Raw genomic sequence first — 12,616 nt, 5'->3', positions numbered from 1 at the left:
CGGCGAAGAAAGCTGCCAATGTGTCCGGGAAGCTTTAAAATAAAAATAACGGCATAAATGGTAACAGCATATTCCCGTTTTTGGTAAATTATGAGTATTTAAAGACATTAAAGTGAAACTTTGGGTTATCCGTGTTTTCTCTCCCCCATCATTTGCCCAGATAATTGATAGTGTACTGTAGTTCCATTTCTGTTCCTTCTTGGCCATGTCTTCACTACAAACTAATATAAATACATTGAATATACATATAGTCATAACACTTTTTACCCACAACAGTTATTTACCCTCTCTTTACACTTCAAAATATTTGTTTTAGCATTTTGTTTAGCTATCTACCATAAACCGCTTACGTCAGCAATTATCCGTCTCATCTGATGATATTTTTGCGTATGTTCCTCTACCTTCCGATGAAAGAGAGTGCCCAGAATATAAACTAGGGAGGGGGGCAGCCATGGTTGTTAAAGTAGTAAAATTTAAGCGTGGAATCAACATTTTAACAAAATATAACAGTGCCTAAATAATTTAAAAAACGGAGGGGGCAGCTGTCACCTCCTGCTTCTTGCTGGGTACGCCCTTGTTTGTCGGATCTCCCACTATATGCTTTCTAGTACATTCCCAGGCCATCTTGTATATCCTTTAAACTCTCTTATATCTCCATTAATGTCCCATCTCTCTGTGCTTGTTCTTCTCTAAGCTGCCTATCTCACCTCTCCTGTTCTTCTGCGAATGTTTCAGTAGTACCTGTATTTCAATTTCTCTCCTCTGTTCAGTCTCAATCATAAATTCATCCATTTTTATATTGAGGCCTTCTTTCACCAGTTTCAATTAATTTGAAGTTTACCCCTGAATCACTAATCCTCGTTTCCTCAGCATGTTTTTCAAATCTGATCATTTGTTTTTCTCGTAAAATCTCTAGTCATACCTGCTATTATGAAAGCTCCACAATCTGCGCAACTATAATTCAGCTTTCCAATGGTATGTGTCTGAAGCAGTAGTCGTACCCTACATGTTGCGGTGCCAATAGTAAACGTTTTAATTAATTGCACAAATCAAATAAACAGAATGGATAAGTTTTCGGGACGAATTATCTGGAGCGACAATGCATTTGTCCTTAACACCACAATTTCCATTCCTTGACTCCATTTTTGTTAATTTTTAAGTGGACAACAAGAATTGTAGTCAATGACATTTGACTCTTGTTTTTTTTCTTCCGTTTGACAAGGAGAACTTTAACAATGTTCAATTGTTTTTTTCCTAAAACATGGACATGCACCCCATCATACGCCACACATCACAAAAAACCTTCCATTCTTCCAGGAAAAAATGAAATCTATGGAGGAGTATACACAGAATGCCGAAAGCAACTAATGCCTCAAGGGAGTCAATATTGAGCAGTTCATTCTATCTACGGGGACACCTCAGTGAAGAAATGCCAGTGCATTACTCAAGCTATAAGACTGTTGCTTGCTGTTCAGCTGTCTAAGCTGTAGTGGTTTCATATATACACCTCCTTCTGCGTGGTGAAACCAGAATCATCAATGTGAACAAACTTCTAGGTAGTACTTTCTAACACAGCCAACTACCACGGCTATTTGGCTTTCCGTACCAGCTGAACGTCTGCACGCTTCATAAGTATGATGAATAAAAATAATTTGACAATGCACAAGAGTTGCTCAGGGTAACCACCATTGTTTATAGTGCTTTAAAAAGGTTTTTTCCAAATGTAAAACACTGAGAAAACTAATACATGCAGTTGTGTACTAGGGTGATAATCACTTATTAAAATTGTCTAAGGTCGGAAAGGTTCCTTCGTTTGAATCATGTAAAAGGAATATCGTACAAGCAGTACATTTTTGTAGCTTAGAGGTCTCACCGAGGGATTTTTCCGGGATTCTTTCTCGTGCATTGATAATTATTTGTAATTGAATCATGAGTATTTGTAGGCTTGGCTTCTTTCTTGGCTGCATACAAATGAAAATGGTATTAGTTGAACTTTCTGGTGGATCTCATTAATCTACAGGAGCAATTTTTCTTGTTTATATGCAGCCATTACCATGGGTTCATGTTGGATTTTTAAAGCTGTGGATAATCCGATGGGAATGTTGTTATAGATACAAAAAAATCACTAAGGATCATGTAAACTCTGTTAAAGTATCTCCAAAATGCCCTAGATCAGTACTGAGCTGGTGAGCATCAAAGCCATATGATTATGGCATGTTGTGCCCCATCGTAACTTTCAATAGCTCTCATTTTATTTTTCCAGCGGAGGTAAATTGGCAGCATTGGTAAATTTTGGAGACTTGATAATAGTACAAATAATGTAATAATAAATATTCATGCAACAGAAAAAATAAATATGAAAATTAAGACATTTGATAATTTAAAAATCTGATGGACAAAATAACCAATTTATAATTGCATTCTACCAACCATTGAATTACAGCTATTGAATTCATCCAACCATTTGATTACATTTAATGAAAAAGAGTCTGTGAGATAGCTTTTAAATACATATCGTTCTTTTCATGACTTGAGGGTAACAGAGAATGTTTTATACCCAATCTAACACCAATGGCTAAAGGATTAATTATTGTTGAGATGATAGTTCTTATGAATACGCTCACAAGTGTAGGTGTAATGATCATGGAGATAATGTTTGAAGGGGGCATAGTAAAAGTGTAGCTACATTAAGAGTACTAAGTATTGGATATAAGTAGGAGTTAATGATATGATATTTGTTTAATGAAGTGGTGTCTTCATGATTTCCTCTGGGGCAAGTTTTGCAAGATACGTATTACATGTTTCTGAAGAAGGAAAATCTTATTAGTTACCAGAGCTTGAACTTATATTTTGCTGCCGTAAAAACGTACTATGAGGTTATAAAGTATTTAAATGCTAATATAGGGCATGTATCTTGTAGGATCATTTGTACCTTAGTGAATTACATGCCAATCGAAATTTTATGCAGTCTTGAAAATGTCCATGAACGATTAAGCATTCATCAAGCAAATAATAATGATTTTAAATCACCTTAAGAACTAGTACCATTTTATAGTAGGCTTTCAATATCTACACATGACGGGTATGAAAAAGGGCCATAAGTTATTAAAATGTATAGTCTCCCTCAAATACTTAGGTCGTGAATTCAGGTAGCTAAGCAGCTAAGGCCTTGAAATTTATGAAACGAATAAATATAGAATTTACCGCAGATTTGGTAATAACAGATGTTAGCACCCAGGATAACTTTACTTTGTTTTGGAGCTGCAAAGTATATCCATTCTTAAATGTCCGCCGCGCGAATTCTAATATCGATGTGTCGATGCGTTTTGAATTCGACTTTTGAGTCGATAACGTCGAGTCGAGTGGCCGATCGATTAGTTCATAAACGGGAGCATGTCGAGAAATTGTGTTTATGACGGAAATTAGTAAACTCATTATTTTTTGTGCTTTGAGAGGTAGTACCCTTACAGAAATTTAATACTGATCAGTATTAAAAATTTCAGTATTAAAATCACTGCCAGTGATTAATTGACAAGTGATTTTAATACTGACAAGTAATTTTAATACTGACCAGTGATTTTAATACTGACCAGTGATTTTAATACTGGCCAGTGATTTTAATACTAACCAGTGATTTTAATACTGACCAGTGATTTTAATACTGGCCAGTGATTTTAATACTGACCAGTGATTTTAATACTGACCAGTGATTTTAATACTGGCCAGTGATTTCAATGCTGATTGTGAAGGGGCACTTATATAATAACTATTCCTCCTTCTACTATAAGGGGAGGGGAAGGAGGGAGGGTCACACCAAGGCTAGTCACTGTCGGTGGAATTGCATGCCACCGGGGTGAAGGGGGAGATTGGTGAGCTGTCGCTATTAACGCAAGGGCCACTGGGACGACATCGTCATATGACAAGGCAGGGTTGAAGGCCACACACATGCCTCCTTGAGCTCACGGAAAATAGAGACGGGGGGGAAAAATGGGACCAGACTCATTAACTCACAAGAAGGAAAAACACACAAGTAAACCAATTGGTCAAATTTGGGGTAACCCTCTCGATTGATGTGACTAACCAAGACATGTTACAATATATTTTAAACATATGTACTTTAGGCTAAATAAAATACAGAAAATTATGGACTGAAAATTTATTGCCTATTTAGACATTAGAGATATAAGGTTTCCTCTCATTTCGTCCTCTTCTTGATTCGCAGTTGATTCGCAGTTGATTCATTATTTAATTTGGCTTTCATTGCTGCTTGGATAGCCTTAACCTCACTGATCATAGCAGGAGTTATACTGATTTGGCCCATAATGAATTCTGCAGAGTAAAGAATGAGAAAAAATAAGGCCAAGTACATAGCATTAAACTTTCATAAGGATACTATTAAAGAAGAATAGATTTACCTTCAACTGATTTCCTGACATCCACATGGAGAAGAACTTTATTACTTTTAGTGTCCTCTCCCTTTTTCTTATTTAAATTGCATTCTCCTCCTGTTATACTGCTCTTGGCCATTTCCTCCTTAGAAAATACTACGGCCATGATGTTGGAGGTGAAAAAGGAAATGCCGCGAGACTTGTCAACTCTGGCCACTCTTTCCTTTTCCACAAGTCGGCCACCAAAGTTCATGAAGCCCTGAAATTTTAGTTAGCTTTAATAAAATTAAACTTATTAAAAAACTATTTTAAATTGTGAACAGAATAACTTAACTTCCTTAAAGGAATCCTCAAAATTTTAATCTATAATTAGTTGAAAAATTACAATACATATTAATGAGTCTTGGCACAGATTGAGAGCATGTTAATCAATTAGGAATGATTAATTTACTTACCTTATTTATTATTCGAGGAACACACCCAAAAAAATGAAAGTTAAGTACACTGGACTTTCCCATAGCTTTTTGCAATAAGTTGACTGAAAGCTCATACCAAGCTTTAGAGGAAGTATTGAGGTAGTTAACCCTTGGCATCCAATTAAACTTAGCTAATCATTGACATCAATCCCTCCTCCTGCTACGAAAACCTACTTTTTACCTATGCTATGCACCTATACAGGCTCTAAATTGGAATTATTCTAATGACAGTAACATATTCTCTGTCCTAAAGCTCTATACCAGTAAATTCACAGATAGACATACCCTCATTAACAATAATTCAGCATAGGAAACTATGAATAGATTAAGTCATTCCTTATAACTATGCAACTTATCATAAAAGCTTAGTGAAGGTAGTGTTTGTGCAAAATTTCAGATAAGCTTATTATTAAAATGAAAAGCAGAAATGATAAAAAGCTCATACTTCCTCATCGCCTATGTCATGCTGAGGATCACCCGAAACACTGGACTGGCTGACGCTCGCAGGAGCATTGGTGGTTGTACATTGATTGTTGATTAAACTGCCAGAGCTGCTACAGGAGCTACTGTTACCAGTTCTGTTAGCCTTTCTTGAAGTGGAGGCAGCATTGGTCAATGATACCATATCACCTTTCAGCTTAAGCATCATTTCCCGTACAGCAGTAGAATTTTCTAATACTTTTTCTAAATCTGTAAATTAAGACAAGCAACAATTAAATGCTGATAACATTGCTCCCATAAACAAAATGACATTAATATCACCAATAGTATATAGTTTGGTGGAACACATTACCTTCACTCACACAACGCAAGGCCCTTAGTCTAGCATTGTCTTGACGGAGCTTCTTGTTCTCCTCTTGGAGAATAGATATTTTCTGCAATAACCTTGATTTAGAACTATTTTCAAAATCCGAGCTGTCATCATCATCATCAGAAATCTGTAAATATTGCAGTTATACAGGTAAAGATATTGAACTTTATGGATTGGAGAATAACAGAAAACTATAGATCCATAAGCTTAGCATATTACCACATCAGACCGTAAAAGGTGATCCAATGGCAAGTCACGGATTCTATTTGCCACCTCATTATTTGTGGTCTTTACAACAACATTCATGGCTTTCCTAGATTTAGGATTAGAGCTGCATTGCCGTTTCTTTTGTTTTCCCCCTCCATCTATGGTGTCATTGTCCTAAAAAAGAAAAAAAATTAAACAATAAGAGTTATTTCATTTTTCCTTAATTTTCTTCATAAAAACAATGTGACTCTGCAGTAACACAGGTATTGAAAAGAAAACAAATTATGAGGGAAATTGTGATCAAAATCTCAACACTCAACATTTTCAATTAATTGAAATTAACTAGTTTCACTAACTGAACATAAAATGTTGACTACTTTTAACTCCCAACATCAATATGAGTTAAATTATGTCTTTTAAATATCAACACCATTCAGCTCACTTCGTGGTTAATACGGAAATAAGATTATTTTACTATTCCCTTAAAATTTGCTCAGTTAACACTTGTCCACATAGATCACCAAATCAATTCAGTTATCAGTGAACTCTCCGCACCCCTCCTCTATGAATATGAATTAATGGATAAAAAGAGGACTGCATATTTCAATTATCACGAGGAAAAATAGCATGAAAAAGCAATCAGTGGAGCTTTTAACGATAATACACAAACAAAAAATCGCAATGTCCTCTACCTCTTCTTCCGTGGTACTCATTTCCCCTTCACTGCTGCTGATCATCTTCGCGCATAACTGCCGCCTTTCCTTTTTAGTGGGATTCGGTACACCGAATTTTTTTATACTACTGGCCTGCCGGCACATGTCAGTCCATTTTGGAATAGAAGTGCCGGTGCAACATATTTCAATTATACGTTACAAGTTCTAGAAAACTGCTTAGGCCACAGTGAAGGGTGTAATGCAAGGAGATTTCAGCATAGTGGAATTCGTACTTACCTCCTACAGCCCGAACTTTCACGACCAAGTCCTGCCAATTTACGCAATTCCTCAGCTTCCGCTCCATTAACTTTGCGCACACGACGTCCACTTCACAAGGCCAACGGATAACAATTTCCGATTCCACTGCCTTCTTCAAATCTAAAGATCTGTCCTTAACCCACGCTTGGAAAGCAACTTGAACAGGTTTCTTCCTCTCGTGTACAAATTGCACCAGTCGACATTCTCTGTCCGATAACGGAGTCGCTGGTATTTCACCCTCATGCGACATGATATCGATGGTGATTACAGTTCAGAATAACTAAAAAAAGGCTGAATTCGTAAATTACACCACAGGATGCAGTTACACTGAAATATTTCACCAGCCCTATCACATGGAGCACACGGACATTAAGATAACGGTAATGTGACGAATGAAAGTAAAAAAAGAAGTGCGAAATGAATCTGGATAGGCTTTTGTTCTGGTCCAAGGTCGTTCAAAACGTTCACAAGGTGGAAAAGAGAAAAATATATTATGACCTTTATATTGTTTTGACGGTTTTGACGCAAGTCTGGGCATAATTAAATTATTAATATGGAAGAAATAATTGATATACAAGAAAGATGATCGAAGTTGAGTTACCACTAAAACTATGTTCCATAGTTCTTAGGTAGTCCGCCATCGTAATTGATCGTAATAACTGGTAATAACCACAGTAGTAAGGCACAATCTCTAGAATATAATCTTTGAGGTACGATGTCGCGTGGACCGTACAAACGGTACTTGAATGACGTGAACATCAGTATACCGGAGGCTACATTACGAAGACGACTGCAACCACATGAAGATAATGCCTCAGTATCGGATGTTGAGGTTAGTAAGTTCCTAATTCCATCCGTATTGACAGATGGAATATATAACTATTGATGTTTGGCAATGCTTTAATAATTATTTCCCTAAGATGTTCTGGAGTATTTACTTCTATTACTGCTATGCAGGTTCCCCCTGGAGAACACCTAAGTGACACCGATAGTGATCCTTCGCTGGAAGACTTGGGAGCTGGCAGTGATAATGAAATGGGAGATGATGAATGGGAACTTGGTATCAGCCAAGGTAGTTGTAGTAACCAAGATATTGAGATGCTTGAAAATTCTCAGGTTTGTACCACCAGGATGTCTTTTTGCGATGATGGTTGTGAGGTGGAATCACTACCTGATGTTTTGAATATGGATTCACCGGCTTCTGAGCCTAATGACAGTTTCATTGAGGACAGTGATAGTGGTAGTGATGATGGGGAGTTTAATCCCACAGGTTTGTTTGAAGAAAATGAGGTAAATACCAACAGAGAGGGAACTTCACTCTACGAAGGGAGCAGATTGTCAAGGAAGGAAAGTGAGCTCTTAATTATGAGCTATGCCTTGCGTTTTGGGTTGTCTGACGTAGCCTTAGAACATTTAATTGAACTAGTTGACTGCCACCTACCCACCAGAACTCACGGTTCTCTCTATATGTTTCTGAAAAGATTCGCAACGTTGCCAGAGGTCAGAACTCACTTTTACTGTGGTGACCGGAATTGCCTTAAGCTCATAAAATGTATGAATGGAATGGAAGAGAAAGAGTGTGAGTGTGGATTGAGGTGGTCCATAGATGAACTGAAGGAGAAAGGGAGTTACTTCATTCAAATCCCTTTGCAGGAGCAATTGGCTAAACTGCTGAATGATGTAACTTTTTGTTCTGCATTGCGGTGGGACGTTGATAAAGAAACGGACGTGATTAGTGGCAAAGTGTACAAAAAGTTGAAAGAAAAGAGAGTAATCTGCAAGCCTGACATTACTCTACAGTGGAACACTGATGGCGTGAAGATTTTTAAATCGTCAAAAGTTTCACTCTGGCCAATTCAGGTAGCCGTGAATGAGTTGCCTTTTAAGAAGAGAAGGGAAAACATAATGCTCTGTGGGTTATGGTATGGCCCAATTAAACCGAACATGAACACTTATCTCCAGCCATTCATTGAGGAGCTGAATGTTTTGCATACTGAAGGCATCCAAATTCAATTGCCGGATGATTTAGAGGTTCGTAACATTAAAGTTCATACAATCCTAGCCTCTGTGGACTCCCAAGCAAGGCCTTTATTGCAAAACTTAAAAACGTTTCGTGGAGCTCAAGGATGCCCTTTCTGTTTGCACGAAGGTGAGGAAATTGCGGTAGGTCGTGGCCAAGCACGAATGTACAGGGGAGATGTAGGACTTCCGAGAACGCAGGAACAGCACCTGCGTGATGCACGAGAGGTGCAAAGGACGGGGAAGAGCATAAATGGAATTAAAGGACCCTCGGTGCTTTTGCTTCTGAAAGTTTTCAATATCATTGTGTCCTTCGTCCCAGAATACATGCACTGTGTGCTACTTGGTGTAGTGAAGACTCTGGTGTGTTGGTGGCTTTCTCCCATGAATCAAAGTCAGCCCTTTTACATTGGTAGCAATAAAAAAGGTAAAATAATTGATAATGTCCTTCAGTCTGTGAAACCACCAAGTGAAATCACTAGAACACCTCGCTCATTAAGTGACATAAAGTTATGGAAGGCATCAGAGTGGAAAAATTTTTTGTTGTACTATTCTGTAATTTCTTTAAAAGCTGTTAATTTTCCAATGAAATACCTTGACCATTGGTCCCTTTTGGTGTATAGCATTAAAACATTCCTTCAAGAACATATCAGCCCGAAAGAGTTCTCTTTGGCTGAGAAAGCTCTGAGGAAGTTTGTGCTATCAATGGAGGATGTTTACAATACCCCACAATTATTGAAATTTAATTGTCACTTGTTATTGCACATCCCAAAAAGTGTACAAAATTTTGGATCTCTGTGGGGAGTATCAGCCTTCCCTTATGAGCACAACAATGGGGTCCTGGCCCGAATGTTCCAAAGCTCACAAGCAGTACCACATCAAATATGCAAGTCGTAATTAAGGTTACAGGCACTTAGGGAAAAGGCCTCTGAAATTATGGAAACATCTCAATCCAACTGTGCAAAGTTATTATATGGGAAGCTTACTTATGCTAAGCATAGATCAAGTTTATGCGAAAATCATAGTGATTATGTGAGATTGTTTGGTGCTCCAGACATTGTATCCTTGACTTTGGCTCAGAAAGTGACGGTTGAAAATTTAGTTGGTGAGGAAGTATATTGGAACAATGCAAGTTCATTCCAGAGATTTATTTATAAAAATGTTCTCTTTCACGTTCAAAGCTATACACTTATGACGAAACGAGTTAATTATGTCGTGCAGCTCCAAAATAAGCAATTGATTTTTATTACGCATGCTCTCAAAGTTAAAACTGTGAGCTCCAATAAAATGACATGCATTATTTTAGGAGTGAAGCTACACCAAACCAATGAAACACTTTTGCGAGAAAAATCAATTGGTATTACTTCCAATGCCTTCCCATATATTTCTGAATTAACTCCTGAATGTATTGCTGTATTTCCAGAAATGTTGTGCAACAAGTGTGTTTTGATTCCATTTGAGAATAAATTATGTATATTTCCTCTGGTTAACTCTTTGGAAAGGGACTAAAAGTACTTAAAATGGTCAATAAATAATGTCATTGTTTTCAATAACTTATGCATCCAGTTATTTGGTGATACACCTATCTCTTCATACAAGTGGGTAATCTAATTTATGACACATCACGAAAAATTTTATAGTATATGACATGAAATGCATGATCCAGTAGAGATAAAAGTTTTTTGTGACAAAAATGGAGGCAGCATTTTTTTTCCTTAGCACCCCAGATTCAAAAATTTTTAATGCTAAATGGTGGCCAGCAGTGAAGTCACTTGCCTAATAATAAATTTCCCTAAAATCATTGATGCCAGTTTTTTCAATACCGAGATCCACTATTAAAGCCACTCTTCCAGTATTGAAAATACTGGTTGCCAGTGATTTTAATACTGACAAACACTAGAGCCAGTATTTTTAATATTGAGATCCAGTATTAAAGGCACTCTTCCAGTATTGAGAATACTGGTTGTCAGTGATTTTAATACTGACAAACACTAGAGCCAGTATTTTTAATTCTGAGATCCAGTATTAAAGGCACTCATCCAGTATTGAAAATACTGGTTGTCAGTGATTTTAATACTGAAAATCACTAGAGCCAGTACTTTTAATACAGGGAACCAGTATTAAAAATACTGGCTCTCAGTGATTTTAATGCTGAAAATCACTGAATCCAGTATTTTTAATACTGTATTTCAGTATTAAAAATACTGGCCACCAGTATTAATTTTCTGTGAGGGTACTACTTGATCAAGTCGAATCGATCGCCAGTGGTCAAGGAACGTGTAAGCAATACGCGACGGTCGACTTCGGAGAATAACGGAGACGGCTGCGCCAGGTATGGGGACCGACTTTTGAAAGTTACTGTACCTTCCACCGTTCTACCAGTCTTTTGACCTGATTTTTGTAAGGTATTTCAGGATTAATAATAGCTATACCTTTGCTACACCATGTCAGTTGGTAAAGCCAAATCAACCATCCAGATTTTGTAAATTTGTTCCATTATATATGAATAGAATATAATTATTTCATTATCTCATCTGAAATAGTGTCGCTAGAACTGTATTTCTAAAAAAAGATTTTATAATCATGTCCTCAGTTACATGCATTGCATGTAAATTGCTTTATGATTGTTACTTGTAATTGATAATCTAAAAATTAACAAACTTATTATAATGAATGCTTATCTATGAGAAAAACTATGCATCTCTGATTTATTCCTTTACGTATCTGTTGGCTATTCGTTTTTGTAGATGAATGGCATGATATCCTCATTTTTTTTATTGAATGTTAATATATGCTCCAATATACTGTGAAATAAAAATGGTGGTTTTTTGACTGCCACTATGAGTATTTCAGGTTTTACTTTTTTCTGCCTCCGTGAGAGGGATTTTGGACACGTACTGTAAGATAATAAGTACATCCATACCTTCATGAGGATATATTTGAAATAATGGTCAGTAAATATAAGACCAAACATGTAGTCAAGTGAATGTGGCTCTTGTCATTATAATTTTTTTAAGAACAATACGTGGCTTCTAGCAGCTGAGGGGAAAAGAGTGCAAATGGCTCAGAAAATGAGAAATGATGCTCTTTCCCGGGAATTTACCCATTTTTCAAGTGTTTAGTTTATGGAAAAATGGCATCAACATATATTTAGACTCTTACTGTGCATTAGAGGAAACATGGATATACTAATTTAAATTAAATTATTTAAATAATACCCTTCAATCATACAACTTACTTTCTATGAGATGTGAAATGAGTCCGGCTGAACTGCTGTTGTACAAAGTCAGCCTCATTTTCAATGAAGAAGTATATTCTTCCAGGACCTGTGGTGATGGGAGGGCTGACCGAACAAATAATGTTGCTTGTGGGTACGTAACAGACATCTTCTCTCTCCTGTGGAGGCCAGTAAAATGATCTGGCAGGGCCATAAGAGTGCATAAATTTCACTTTCACATCAAGTTCTTCCTCGTGTTTGGAAATCACTGATCCAAAATAACAGTGGTCCTCATAAGCACGTATAATGTATGAGTTTGTTAACATCTGTGAAAAAGTGATTAAATGAGTCCTGCTGAACTGGAGTTGTACAAAGTTAGCCTCACTTTCACAGAAGAAGTACTTCCTTCCAGACCCTCGGTGATGGAAGGGCTGACAGATCAAATGGTAGTACTTATACATATGCAGCAGGTTGTCACCAATTTCCACATTCCCTGATGGCAACTGGAGTATTAAATTTCTATTTCA

General features: G+C 37.0%; 1 protein-coding gene across 1 annotated transcript; it reads right to left on the bottom strand.

The window, feature by feature from the left end:
* Positions 1-4,195: 4,195 nt before the first annotated feature.
* LOC124172094 lies at positions 4,196-5,672 on the bottom strand. Its single transcript, XM_046551501.1, has 4 exons — positions 5,658-5,672; positions 5,310-5,554; positions 4,416-4,647; positions 4,196-4,329 (listed from the first exon to the last, which is right to left on the bottom strand). Exons 2-4 carry the CDS (start codon positions 5,511-5,513, stop codon positions 4,196-4,198), a joined length of 570 nt encoding a protein of 189 aa, XP_046407457.1. The 5' UTR covers positions 5,514-5,554; positions 5,658-5,672.
* Between the last annotated feature and the right edge of the window lie 6,944 nt (positions 5,673-12,616).

The sequence above is a fragment of the Ischnura elegans genome (genome assembly GCF_921293095.1).
Source record: "Ischnura elegans chromosome 13 unlocalized genomic scaffold, ioIscEleg1.1 SUPER_13_unloc_1, whole genome shotgun sequence".
Taxonomy (NCBI): domain Eukaryota; kingdom Metazoa; phylum Arthropoda; class Insecta; order Odonata; family Coenagrionidae; genus Ischnura; species Ischnura elegans.
Note: the sequence above shows the minus strand (reverse complement) of the source record. Positions and strands in the feature narration are given on the sequence as shown.

Coding starts and splice junctions, on each gene's coding strand:
- LOC124172094 (XM_046551501.1), bottom strand. CDS start 5,513: ATGATGCTTAAGCTGAAAGGTGATATGGTATCATTGACCAATGCTGCC. Junction 4,648..5,309: donor ATGACATAGGCGATGAGGAA/GTATGAGCTTTT, acceptor CTAAAATTTCAG/GGCTTCATGAACTTTGGTGG. Junction 4,330..4,415: donor TGTCAGGAAATCAGTTGAAG/GTAAATCTATTC, acceptor TTTACTCTGCAG/AATTCATTATGGGCCAAATC.